General features: G+C 46.0%; 1 protein-coding gene across 1 annotated transcript; it reads right to left on the reverse strand.

The window, feature by feature from the left end:
* Positions 1-11,844: 11,844 nt before the first annotated feature.
* LOC148139381 (putative G protein-coupled receptor 139) lies at positions 11,845-12,561 on the reverse strand. The gene has a single exon (XM_087980908.1). The coding sequence runs from the start codon at positions 12,559-12,561 to the stop codon at positions 11,845-11,847; it is 717 nt and encodes a 238-aa protein (XP_087837034.1).
* Positions 12,562-13,071: the final 510 nt, after the last annotated feature.

Genomic DNA, 13,071 nt, shown 5'->3' on the forward strand with positions numbered 1-13,071 from the left:
GAAAAGTGATTGAGACTGAAGCATCCCACACAGTTTATGCCCATCTCTGAGCTCTCTCCAATCTTCACCTCTCACCTGAATTCCCCTGTTATTCTCCACGTAAAGAGATGAAGAGGCGAAATTGTCTACTTGAGCCATAGGACGTGGAAAACTTCCCTCACCTCCTTTTCTCTCCTTCACAAAACATTGGGGATGCTTCTGTCCATGTCTGAGAGAGTACTCAGGGGGAAAGAAATAAAAGTGAAGAAAAATACATCTTGTGGGCATTGTGTCTTTGTTTGACTTCTATCCTTTCACAAATTTGCCATCCTATTTCGTGTAGACACAACCTGAAGAAAAATGCATGTTATGAATGTTGTGTCTTGATCTTCCTTGATTCCCTTTACAAATGTCAGATGAATTACAATCAAGCACACTCACAATATTCACCAGGAAACAAATCATTTAATGCTTAATATGATACGTTCAACAGGAGACAATTCATGGAAGCTATTTCTCCCCTCAAACATTCATAATTTGTCCACATCTCTCTTTTTACTTCCATTCCTTTCCCATTCTCTCCATCTGTTGGTTCTGTCATTCATTCACAATTGTGTTCATTCATTCAAGGGATATCACTGGGATTGGTTAGACCAGCAGTTATGACCCATCCCTAACTTTCCTGGGAGTAGTTCAGAGTGAGGCACATTCCTGTGGGTCTGGAGCCACATGTAGGGTCAGACTGCACAGGGATGGCCGTTCTCCCTGCTCTGAAGGAGATGAGTGAACGAGAGCTTTTTGTATCTGCCAAAAACCAAGGAATGTTTCTTTTGATTGCATTGGCGAGACCAGGCAGACACTATGGCAACTGATGAATGGACACCGTGCAACAATGTCCCAGACAGGAATGTTTGCTCCCTCCTTCAGAGGTAAAGAATATTCAGCCTCTGATCTTCAGGTATGTGTTCTCCACCGCAGCCTTCGAGATAAACAACAACACAGAATTGCCAAGCAGAAACTGATAGCTAAGTCCTGGAACCATGCAGAAAACCTCAACTCTGATCTTGGGTTCATGTCACATTGAACATAACCCCACTATACTGTTCTATGTCTGTAAAATCTTCCTTTTGAGATACCTGATTCGGTTCCCCACAGTGAGGAAACAGACCCTTCAGCCCAACAAGTCCGCAACGACCCACCAAAGAGTAACCCACCCAGACCCATTCCCCTGCCGCGTATATACCCCTGACTAATGCACCTAACACTATGGGCAATTGATCATGGCCAATTCACCTGACCTGCACGTCTTTTGGATTGTGGGAGGGAACTGGAGCATCTGGAGGAAACCCGGGCAGAGAATGTGCAAACTCCAGATAGACAGTGGCCTGAGGCTAGAATCAAACCTGGGTCCCTGGTGCTATGAGGCAGCAGTGCTAACCACTGAGCCACCATGATGCCCCCAAGGTTACGCATTACATAGAATCTTACAGTCCTTCGCCCCAACAACTTCACAGTGACCCTCCGAAGAGAAACCCACCCAGACCCATTCCACTATATCCTATATTTAACCCTGACTGATGCACCTAACCTATATATCCCTGAAAACTATGGGACAATTTAGCGTGGCCAATTCACCTATCCTGCACACCTTTGGACTGTGGGGTGGGACCGGGGCACCTGGAGGAAACCCACGCAGACACGGGGAGAATGTACAAACTCCACACAGGCAGTCACCCGAGGTGGGAATCGAACCCGGGTCCCTGGCGCTGTAAGGCAGCATGGCGAGTCACTGAGCCACCGGGCCAGTTAATTCCAGATTTATAGTGTTGGGAAATCTCCTTGGTGAAATTTGGATTCAGGTTCCCAGAACATTTTCTGAGTGGTTGGATGAACAGCCTGTGATAACTGCACAAGGCCATCACCTCATCCTAACTTCCCTTCTCTCCCATTCCTTTTACCTTCACTGAATCCTCCAGGTTTCTCTTCCTCTTCTTCTCTCCGTGTCTAAAGACAAAGTCGTTCATCTCTGTCCATTACAATGTGGAGGTGCCAGTGTTGGACTGGGGTGGAGAACATTAGAATCTACACAACACCAGGTTACAGTTCAACAGGGCTATTTGACATCACAAGCTTTCGGAGCACTGATCCTTCATCAGGTGAAGAGGAGGGAAACACACAGAACACAGAATTTATAGGCAGACCGATATAAAGATCGTACACATGGTGTGAGTGGGAGTGTCGACAGGCTGCATAACAAGTCTCTGTGGGTGACCGAAAGGGACAGACATTGGGAGTAAAGTGTCAACAGCTGAGTAACAAGTGAAGGGATGGTCTAAGATCTGATTAATTAAGGCAGAGAGATAATTCCAAAAAAATCAAATATTACATTGTGCTGGAGAGCAACTAAACAGCTGGAACAACTTGATGGGTAAAAGAGTCACATGCCAAGTGTGTATCCAAAGGAACGTACCATCTAAAACTGTACAAATTAATTCCGGTGATGGGATCATGACAAGTTATCAAGGTGATGGTCATAGAATCATAGAGATGTACAGCATGGAAACAGACCCTCCAGTCCAACCTGTCCATGCCGACCAGATATCCCAACCTAATCTAGTCCCACCTGCCAGAACCCGACCCATATCCCTCCAAACCCTTCCTATTCATATATACATCCAAATGCCTCTTAAATGTTGAAATTGTACCAGCGTCCACCACTTCCTCTGGCAGCTTATTCCTTACACGTACCACCCTCTGCATGAAAAAGTTGCCCCTTAGGTCTCTTTTATATCTTTTCCCTTCTCACCCTAAACCTATGCCCTCCAGTTCTGGAATCCCTGACCCCAGGGAAAAGACTTTGTCTACTTATCCTATCCATGCCCCTCATAATTTTGTAAACCTCAATAAGGTCACCCCTCAGCCTCCGACGCTCCAGAGGAAACAGCCCCAGCCTGTTCAGCCTCTCCCTGTAGCTCAAATCCTCCAACCCTGACAACATCCTTGTAAATCTTTTCTGAACCCTTTCAAGTTTCACAACATCTTTCCGATAGGAAGGAGATCAGAATTGCACGCAATATTCCTTCAGTGGCCTAACCAATGTCTGTACAGCCACAACATGACCTCCCAACTCCTGTACTCAATACTCTGACCAATAAAGGAAAACATACCAAACGCCTTCTTCACTATCCTGTCTACCTGCGACTCCACTTTCAAGGAGCTATGAACCTGCACTCCAAGGTCTCATTGATCAGCGAGGAAGGTTTGACACACAGAGCTGTATGGTGGAGTCACATGTAGTACAATGTGAGCCCAAGATAACAGTTGAGACCCTCTTCATGGGTACAGAACTTGCCTATCAGTTTCTGCTTGGTGATTCTGTGTTGTTCTGTATCTCGAAGGCTGCCTTGGAGAACGTTTACCCGAAGATGGGAGGCTGAATGTCCTTGAGCACTGAACTGTCCCCCGACTGGGAGAGAACAGTCCTGACTGAGTCATTGTTGCACTGTGTCCATTCATCCATTGTTGTAGTGTCTGCATGATCTCACAAATATACCAAGCCTCAGGGCATCATTACCTCAAGTGTATGAGGTAGACAATGTGTCACATGAGTACCTGCCATGCACATGGTGGGTAGTGTTCCCAATGTGATAGTAGTATCCATGTCGATGATCTGACATGTTTTGAAGAGGGTGCTGTGCCAGGGTTGTGTGGTGTTTTGTGTGGTGTTCCTGAAGGCTGGGCAGTTTGCTGGGAACGATGGTCTGTTTAAGATTTGGTGGTTGTTTGAAGGTGAGAAGTGGAGGTGAAGGGCTGACCCTTGGTGAGATGTTTGTTGTCGTTAATGACGTGTTTAAGGCTGTAAGGGACATGGTGTAGTCTCTTTGCTCCAGGGAAGTACTGGACGATGAAGTGCACTCTATTACTTGAATCCATCTATGGGTAAGGACTCTCCGAGGCATGGTATATTAGCGAAACTGAGCAGACATTACAACAACACAAGATTGGATACTACCCAACATTTGCCAATTTCTACTGAAAAATCTGAGGTAACCTTTCATGTCCGGTGACCCTTCCTCTGCTTCCCCTCACAGATGCTGCTGGATCTGCTGAGCTTTTCCAGCAGCTTCTGTTTGTGTTCCATGTTATTTCAATCATTTGGTTTGTCTCCAGCACCACCTTCTTATTAACTTGTTTGTCATTATCTCTCTGCCTCATTTAGTCGGATTATAGATCATCCCTTCCCTCGTTTTTCAGCTGATGACACTTTCCTCACACTGTCTAACACCTTTGGTCACCTGCAGGGACTTGTGTGATCTTTTGATCTCTCTGCATCCCCTTGATCTTTCTGTCCATAAATTCTGTGTCCGTGAGCTAATCAAGCTATGATTTTCCAAGTAATCATAAATCCTGTCTCTCAGAATCCTCTCCAATACTTTGCCCACCACCGACATAAGACTGACTGGTTTGTAATTCACAGGATTATCCCTATTCCTTTTCTTGAACAAGGAAATAAATTTTACCACCCTCCAATCACATGCGTTACTGCAGTGGACAGTGAGGATGCAAAGATCCTAGCCAAAGGTGCAGCAATCTCTCCCCTCACTTTCCGTAGCAACGTGGGTTATATGCCGTCTGGCCCAGGGGATTTAACTATCCTGACATTTTTCAAAATTTTCGGCACATCCTCCTTCCTAACATCAACCTGTTCTAGCATATCAGTCTGTTTCATGCTGTCCTAGGAACCATCAAGATCTCTCTCAGTAGTGAATACTGAAGCAAAGTAATCATTAAGGACCTCACCAACTTCCTCCGATTCTAGGAGCAAGTTCCTTCCCTTGGCCCGACCCTCACTCTGGCCATCCTCTTGTTCCTCATATTAATAGAGAATGCCTTAGGGTTTTCCTTAATCCTTCCCGCTAAATCTTTTTCATGCCTCCTTCTCGCTCTCCTAAATCCATTCTTCAGTTCCTTCCTGGCTAACTTGTAACCCTCTAAAGCCCTGTCTGATCCTTGCCTCCTCAACCTAAAGTAAGCTTCCTTCTTCTTCTTGACTGGATGTTCCACATCCCTTGTCACCCAAGCTTCCTTCACCCTAGCACCCCTTCCTTGCTTCAGTGGGACAAACCTGTACAGCACTATCAGCAAGTGCTTCCTAGTGGGCGGCACGGTGGCACAGTGGTCAGCACTGCTGCCTCACAGCGCCAGAGACCCGGGTTCAATTCCTGACTCAGGCGACTGACTGTGTGGAGTTTGCACATTCTCCCCGTGTCTGCGTGGGTTTCCTCTGGGTGCTCCGGTTTCCTCCCGCAGTCACAAAGATGTGCGGGTCAGGTGAATTGGCCATGCTAAATTGCCCGTAGTGTTAGGTTAAAGGGATTAATGTAGGGGTATGGGTGGGTTGCGCTTCGGCGGGTCGGTGTGGACTTGTTGGGCTGAAGGGCCTGTTTCCACACTGTAAGTAATCTAATCTAATCTAAACAACTTTCATGTTTTTATTGTGCATTTCCCTGAGAACATCAGTTCCCAATTTAGGCATCCCAGTACCTGCCTAATAGCATTGCAATTCCTCCTCCAATTCAATACTATCCCATACTGACTGTTCCTTTCCCTTTCCATGACTATAGTAAAGGTCATGGAGTTGTGAGCACTATCATCAAAATGATCTTCCACCGAGAGATATGATGCCTGATCTGGTTCTTTGCCAAGCACCAAATCCAATATGGCCTCCCCTCAGTCAGCCTATCTACATATTGAGTCAGAAATCCTTCCGAGACACACCTGACAAAACCTACTCCATCCAAACTATTTCAACTAAGGAGATTCAGATAAATATTTGAGAAGTTAAAGTCACCTCTATCAACAACCCTGTTACTTCTGCACATTTCCAAAATCTGCCTCCCAATAAAGTGACTGCTCCTTTCCTGGCTCCTGTTTCTGACTTCCACCCATACTGAGTCTGCAGACAAACCCTCCTCGACAACCTCTCTTTCTGCAGTTGTGATACTATCCTTGATTAACAATGCCACTCCCTCACCTCTTTTAGCTCCCTCCCTCTTCCCTTTGAAACATCTGAACCCTGGAACACCCAACAACCACTCCTGTCTCTGTGACATCCAAATCTCAGTAATGACTGCAACATCATAGTTCCAAGTACTGATCCATGCTCTGAATTCATCACCCTTATTCCTGATACTTATTGCATTAAAATAGACAAATATCAACCCATCACACTGACTGTCCTTTTGCCTATTCCAGCTCTCTGCACTGTCTGGCTGGTTATTGTGATCTGTAGCTCCGTTTCCCAGCCCCCAGACAATCTAGTTTAAACCCTCCCGAAGAGCTCCAGCAAACCTCCAGCCCAGGATATTGGTGCCCCTCCAGTTCAGGTGCAAATTGTCCTCCTTGTTCGTGCCGCACCTTCCCCAGAAGGTATCCCAATGATCCACATAGCTGAAGTCATCTCACCTGCACCAGCCCTGAAGCCATCTGTTCACCTGCACTCACTCTCTATTCCTAGCCTCACGAGCCCTTGGTACCGGTAGCAATCCTGAGTTTACCACTCTGTTCATCCTGCCATTCTGTTTCCAAACTAACTCCCTCGATTCACTTTTCTGGTCCTCATTCTTCCCCTACCTATGCTATTGGTGCTACAATGTCTGACCGCTCTCCCTTCCCATGAAGAAGCCTGAAGATTCGATCTGAGACATCGCTGACCCTGGCATCCGATTGGCAACATACCATCCAGGAGTCTTGCTCTCAACCACAGAATCTTCATCATCTAGATCATTAATGTATAAAGTGAAAAGTTGTGGTCCCTACACTGAGCTGGGCGGAACATCACTTCTCACCGGCTGCCATCCTGAGAAGGACACTTTCATCCCTACTCTCTGCTTCCTGCCAGACAGCCAGGCTTCTATCCATGCTATCACCTTGCCTCGAACACCATGCGCCCTTATCTTACCCAGCAGCCTCCTGTGTGGCACCTTGTCACAGGCCTTCATGAAGTCCAGGTAGATAACATCCATTGGCTCCTCTTGGTCTAACCTGTTCATTACTTCCTCAAAGAATTCTAGCAGATTTGTCAGGCATGACCTCCCCTTGATGAAACCTATTTTACCATCTACGTCCAATTATTCGGAAGTCTCATCCTTCACAATGGTTTCCAGGATCTTACCCACAACCGAAATTAGGCTAATTGGTCTGTAATTTTCCATCTTTTGCCTTACTCCCTTTTTAAACAGGTGTTGCATTTGTGATTTTTCCAATCCCCTGAGGCCCTGATTCATGTGATTTCTGAAAGATCACCACTACCACCTCCACTATCTTGGCAGCTATCTCCCTTAGAACTCTGGGGTGTAGCCCATCTGGTCCAGGTGATTTATCCACCTTCAGGCCATTCAGTTTATCTATCACCTTCTCCTTGGCGATGGCTACCATACTCAGCCCTGTCACCTCTCTCTTGAATTTTTGGGATATAATGCATGATTTCCACTATACAGATTGACGTGAGATAATTATTCAGTTCCTCAGCCATTTCCTTGTTCTCAATACTATCACTCCACCGTCATTTTCCAGTGGCCCAATGTCCACTTTTGCCTCTTTTGCCCTTTATATAGCTGAAGAAACTCTTACAGTCTTCCTTTATGTTACTGGCTAGCTTACCCTCAAATGCAACCTTTTTCCTGCTTATATCTTTTTTTGGTACCCTCTGTTGGTCTTTGTAAGCTTCCCAATCCTCTGGTTTCCCATTGCCCTTCCCCATATTATATTCTTTCCCTTTTGTTTTGATGCTCCCCCTGACTTCCCTGGTCAGCCATGGTTTCCTCATCCTCCCTGTACCTTGCTTCTTTTCCCTCGGGATGAGTCCCCATTGTGCCTCCTGCACTACTCCCAGAAACCCCCGCCACTGCTGTTCCACTCTCTTTCCTGTTAGGCCCCACTCCCAGTCCATTCTCCCCAGCTCCTCCCTCAGGTCTCTGCAGTTGCCTTTATTCAGCTGTATTAATGTTCCCTCAGATTCTACCTTCTCCCTCTCTAATTGTGGAGCGAATTCGGTCATTTTACGGTAACTGCCTCCTCAGGGTTCCTTCACCTTAAGCTCCCTGACCAAGTCTGTCTTGTTGCACACCCCTGAATCCGGAATTGCGTGTTCCTGAGTGGGCCCACCATGACCTGCTCCATAAAGCCATCTCGGAGCCATTCCACAAATTCCTTTCCTTGCAATCCACTACCAACCTGTATATTAAAATCCCCCACGATCACTGTAACTTTGCCTTTCCTACACATCATTTTCTATCTCCTGATGTATCTTGCGACACAGCTTCTGACAACTGTTTGGAGGGCTGTACGTATCTCCAACTGTGGATTTGTTTTACTTTTGAAGTTCTTCAATTCTACCCCCTCAGATTCTGCACCATCTGACCTTACTTTGTCCGACTTTTGATTTAATTTAATTTCTTACTGATGCAGAAGCCCCACCCCATCTTTTTGATAGAATGTAAAGCCTTTAAGATTCAGTTCCTGAATATTTAAATATGACCTGAATGTCCCACCAGCTTCAAGAAAACACCATGATCCCAAAGCCACAGAAAAATCATGCAGTGTGTGTCAATGACTATCTCCCAGTGGTTCAGATCTCCAGCATTATGAAGTGCTTTGAGAGGTCAGTCATTACTCACATCAGCTGAAACTTTATTGCTGGAACAGCACAGCAGGTCAGGCAGCATCTAGGGAACAGAAGATTCGACGTTTCGGGCACATGCCCTTCTTCAGGAATGAGCAGAGAGTGTTCAGCAGGTGAAGATAAAAGGTAGGGAGGAGGGACTTGGAGGAGGGGCGTTGGAAATGTGATAAGTGGAAAGAGGTCAAGGTGAAGGTGATAGGTCGGAGTAGGGTGGAGGCGGAGAGGTCAAGAAGAAGACTGCAGGTCAGGAAGGCGGTGCCGGGCTGGAGGGATTCGGCTGAGACAAGGTGGGGGGAGGGGGGATGAAGAAACTGGTGAAGTCCAAGTTCATCCCCTGTGGTTACTCACATCAGCTCCAGCTACCCAGAATGCATCAATCCTTTCCAATTTGCCTCTGAATGCAACAAGTAAATGGCAGGAGCTATCTCCCTGGCCCTACCCTCACTACTGGAACAAATGGTTAACAAGGAGGTCTATGTCACTGTCCTACTCATTGACTACAGTTTAACCTCCAACACAATAATTCCAAACAAACTCATTTCGAAGCTCAGAGACCACGGTTTTGGTATCCCCCTCTGTAACGGGACCCTCAACTTCTTGACCCACAGACCTCAATCGGTAAGACAAGGCGACAACGTCTTCTCCAGCCTCACCCTCAACAACAGGGCCCAGCAGGTCTGCATACCCAGCCCTCTTCTCTGCGCCTTCATCACTCACGGCTGTGTGGCCATTTTCTGCCCCAACTCCATTTACAAGGTTGCTGATGACACCGTCATTGTCGGTCGGATCTCAAGCAGCATTGAGACAGAACACACAAAAGAGACTGAGGGCGAGGCGACACAGCGTTAGGACAATTGTTTCAGATTTCCCACAGGAAGAACGCTGCCTGGGTGCATGTCAGTGTGGTGTGGCTACTGCTTCTCCCAAGGTGGTGAGAAACTGCAGAGTGTTGTGAATACAGCCCAGTCCATCACACAAAGCAGCCTTCAATCCACTTACTCCATCTACTTGTCCCATTGTGTCTGGAAAGCAACCATCACAATCAAACAGCCCTCCCACCCCAGTTATACTCTTCCATCCCCTTCTGTCAGCCAAAAGACATAAACGTTTGAATACATGTTCAGACAGATTCAAGAACAGCTTCTTCCCCGCTGTTATCAGACTTTTGGATGGACAGCTCTAATGTTGATGACGATTTCTCTCCGTGCACCTTCTCTGTGGCTGTAACACTGTATACTGCACTCGGTTCTGCTACCCTGATGCATGGAAAACAACACTTTTCACTGTTTCTCGGTACATGTGACAACATAAATATCAATCAATTCCAAAATATTCATCTTAATTTAATTGACTACAGATTGTCATCAGATAGGGAGAGAATAAGAGAAAGAGAGACCTGAAGTGTTCAGTGGTGAGAAGAGGAGAGGAAGGGAAGGGAACGTAGGATAAGGTGATGGCCTTGTTATCACTGGGTTGTTCATTCCGATGACACTAATAATGTTCTGGGGACCTGAGTCCAAATCCTACCATGGAGTTTTCCCTTCAATACAAATCTGGAATTAAGAACCTCAGGATGAACATGGAACAGTCCTTGATTGTTGGGGGATAAAGTACCATTTGGTTCACTCATTCCCTTCAGGGAAATGAAACCTACCGTCTTTGCTCAGTCTGAACCTATAGGTGACTCCAGACCCACTGCAATGTGCTTCACTCTAAACTGTTCCCTGCGTAATTAGGGATAGGTAATATATGTCAGTCTATCCAATCCCACTGATGTCCGTCGAATGAGTTTAGATTCCCGACAGCGTGGAAACAGGCCCTTCTGCCCAACCAGTCCATACCGACCCTCCAAAGAGTAACCCACACAGACCCATTTCCCTCTGACTAATGCACCTCATACTATGGGAAATTTAGCATGGCCAATTCACCTGACCTGTACATCTTTGGAATGTGGGAGGAAACCGGAGCACCTGGAGGAAACCCACGCAGGCACGGGGAGAACGTGCAAACTCCAGACAGACAGTCGCCCCGAGGCTGGAATCGAACCTGAGACCCTGGTGCTGTGAGGCAGCAGTGCTAACCACTGAGCCACTGTGCCGCCCCTAAACAGTAGTGAATTAATGTAGAAACAGCAGATGGAGAGAATGAGAAAGGAATGAAAGTAAAAGAGATGCAGACAAATTATGAATGTGTGGAGAGAGGAACTGCTTCAATGATGTGTCTCATGTTGAAAGTATTACCTTAAACCCTGAGATGTTCTTTTCTCCCTGAAGACCATTTTAAGTGTGTTTGATTGCAGATCATGTGAGGTTTGGAAATAGAATGAAGTAAAATGGAGACATAATATTGACAGCATGCATTTTTGTTCATTTTTTCTTCATTGCCTCATGAATACTCTCTCATACATGGACAGAATCACCTCAAATGTGTAATAAAGCAGAGAAAAGGAGGTGAGGGAAGTTTTCCAGTCGGACCGTTCTCATAATCTTGGTCAGGATGCAGCCCAGCAGGGAATCCAGACCACTGTCCACAGGGCTGAATATTAAAATACAATCCAAAAGACATTGCACTCCACAGGGCTTTGGGGCGAATTGGACAATTGCAATAGAGTCTGTGCTGGAAGGGATATCGTGCAGGGTGTAGAATGCACACTCTCCACATTGAGAAGCAGAGTGGGTCAAAGTGACATCAACTATCTGAAATCTCATAGGAAGAGAGATGTGCCCACGCATCAATGCAGCTTTAACAAACTGACCGTAATTTTTTGAAGACGGTTGGACAACTCTGTTTCTCAAAGAAATGATGTGGAAGTGGTGTTGTTGGGCTGGGGAAGGACTTCACCTGACAAAGGAGCAGCCCTTTGAAAGCCTGTGATTTCAAATAAACCTGTTGGACTGCAAACTGCTGTCATGTGACTTCTCACTCTCGCAAGGAAAGGGGTGATGTGTTCACTTGGTCCAAGGGCTAGAGAACAGTAATAGAGAAATAATCAGAGAAAGGACTAATAGACATGAACTAGTCCTCATGTCAAGCCACACACGTGTACATCTCACGGATGAAGAAAACAATTTCTTCTCTTCTCCCAGTTGCACGGAACATAACAGGGAAATTCAAGTGAAGTCCCGAAACTAGAGAGACCTCAGCGAAGGACATAAACTGTGCACCCGTCTCAACCGCATTTCTTATTTTGATGTAGGGATACATTCACTGATGAGAGTGAAGGGATATTTCAGAGCCCTCTTCAGCTCCTCTCTGAATTTACTCTGGGTCAGGACATAAAGGGCAGTGTTTGTACAGGAGCTCAGGTAGAAGAGCATACTCCCAGATATGTCAGCGATCATAACAGGATGGTCATAACTTCGAAACAAATGGGCGTTAGTAATCTCCATCAGTAAGAAAACACTGATCTTGGTCATCCACAATAATATAAAACTGCCCGAGACAACAAACAGCAGGATGATGGATTTCCGCCTGTTGACCATCTCTGCATCTCCTCTCTGGTCCCTGTTACTGGGACCGCGGAGAACCCTGCGTGCCCGATTTGCCAAGACAATGTGCCTGACGGTCAGAGCATTGAACAGCAGGATCAGGAGATAGGGGATCAATGGGTTCAGCAGATGGTGGATCCAGAAAAACACCAGCCATCCTGGCAGGATGAAGAACTCTGGTCTGTTGCCACAGCCCCAGGGCACACCACCCCATGTGCCCAAAGATTGGAATTTGTAGTAAAATGGAATGTTTCTCAAAATGCTCACTGACCAGACAATGGTTACCACTGAGGCTGCTGTTCTGGCAGAGCAATACCTGGCTTTCAGATTGTGGCAACAAATGGCCACAAAGCGATCAATGGTGAAAGCGATGGTCAACCAGACAGAGCAGTCAATAGCAGCATAGCCCATGATGATGTTAAAACTGCACACCGTTGTGTAAAACAGGAAGGAAACTGGGAAATATTTGAAACCAAGTGTTGTGAGTATTACACTGAATACAATGACGAGAAGATCTGCTGTTGCCATGGAAATGAGGTAGGTGGATATACCTTTGGTGATGCCACACTTTCCACGAGAGAGAATCACAATCGTCATTAGGTTAGCTGGAAGAGACATTGAAAAATTATTCGACATGTGGGATCATGAACCTTCACTGCTGCAGTAGGCATCAGTATCAAAAACAGGACAGGGACAGTCACAGCAAGAAGTACAAGAAGGATTTTAAATGGATAACCACCAGATGCCCAGAAATACTTTATCATCTACGGTGTATGTCTTAGAAATGATAAATTTTGTAATTAAGGAAGGGCATAATCAAGATTGACCAAGTTCCCACAGCCAGAATTATAGATAGTTGCTGTTAATTTTTTGTGTGATGCTGATTGAGGGAGAGGGATTGGTGAGGAAACCAAGTATTAC

Source organism: Chiloscyllium plagiosum, unplaced genomic scaffold (genome assembly GCF_037043375.1).
Source record: "Chiloscyllium plagiosum isolate Xiang-an unplaced genomic scaffold, Cpla_swu_hap1 HiC_scaffold_38, whole genome shotgun sequence".
NCBI lineage: Eukaryota > Metazoa > Chordata > Chondrichthyes > Orectolobiformes > Hemiscylliidae > Chiloscyllium > Chiloscyllium plagiosum.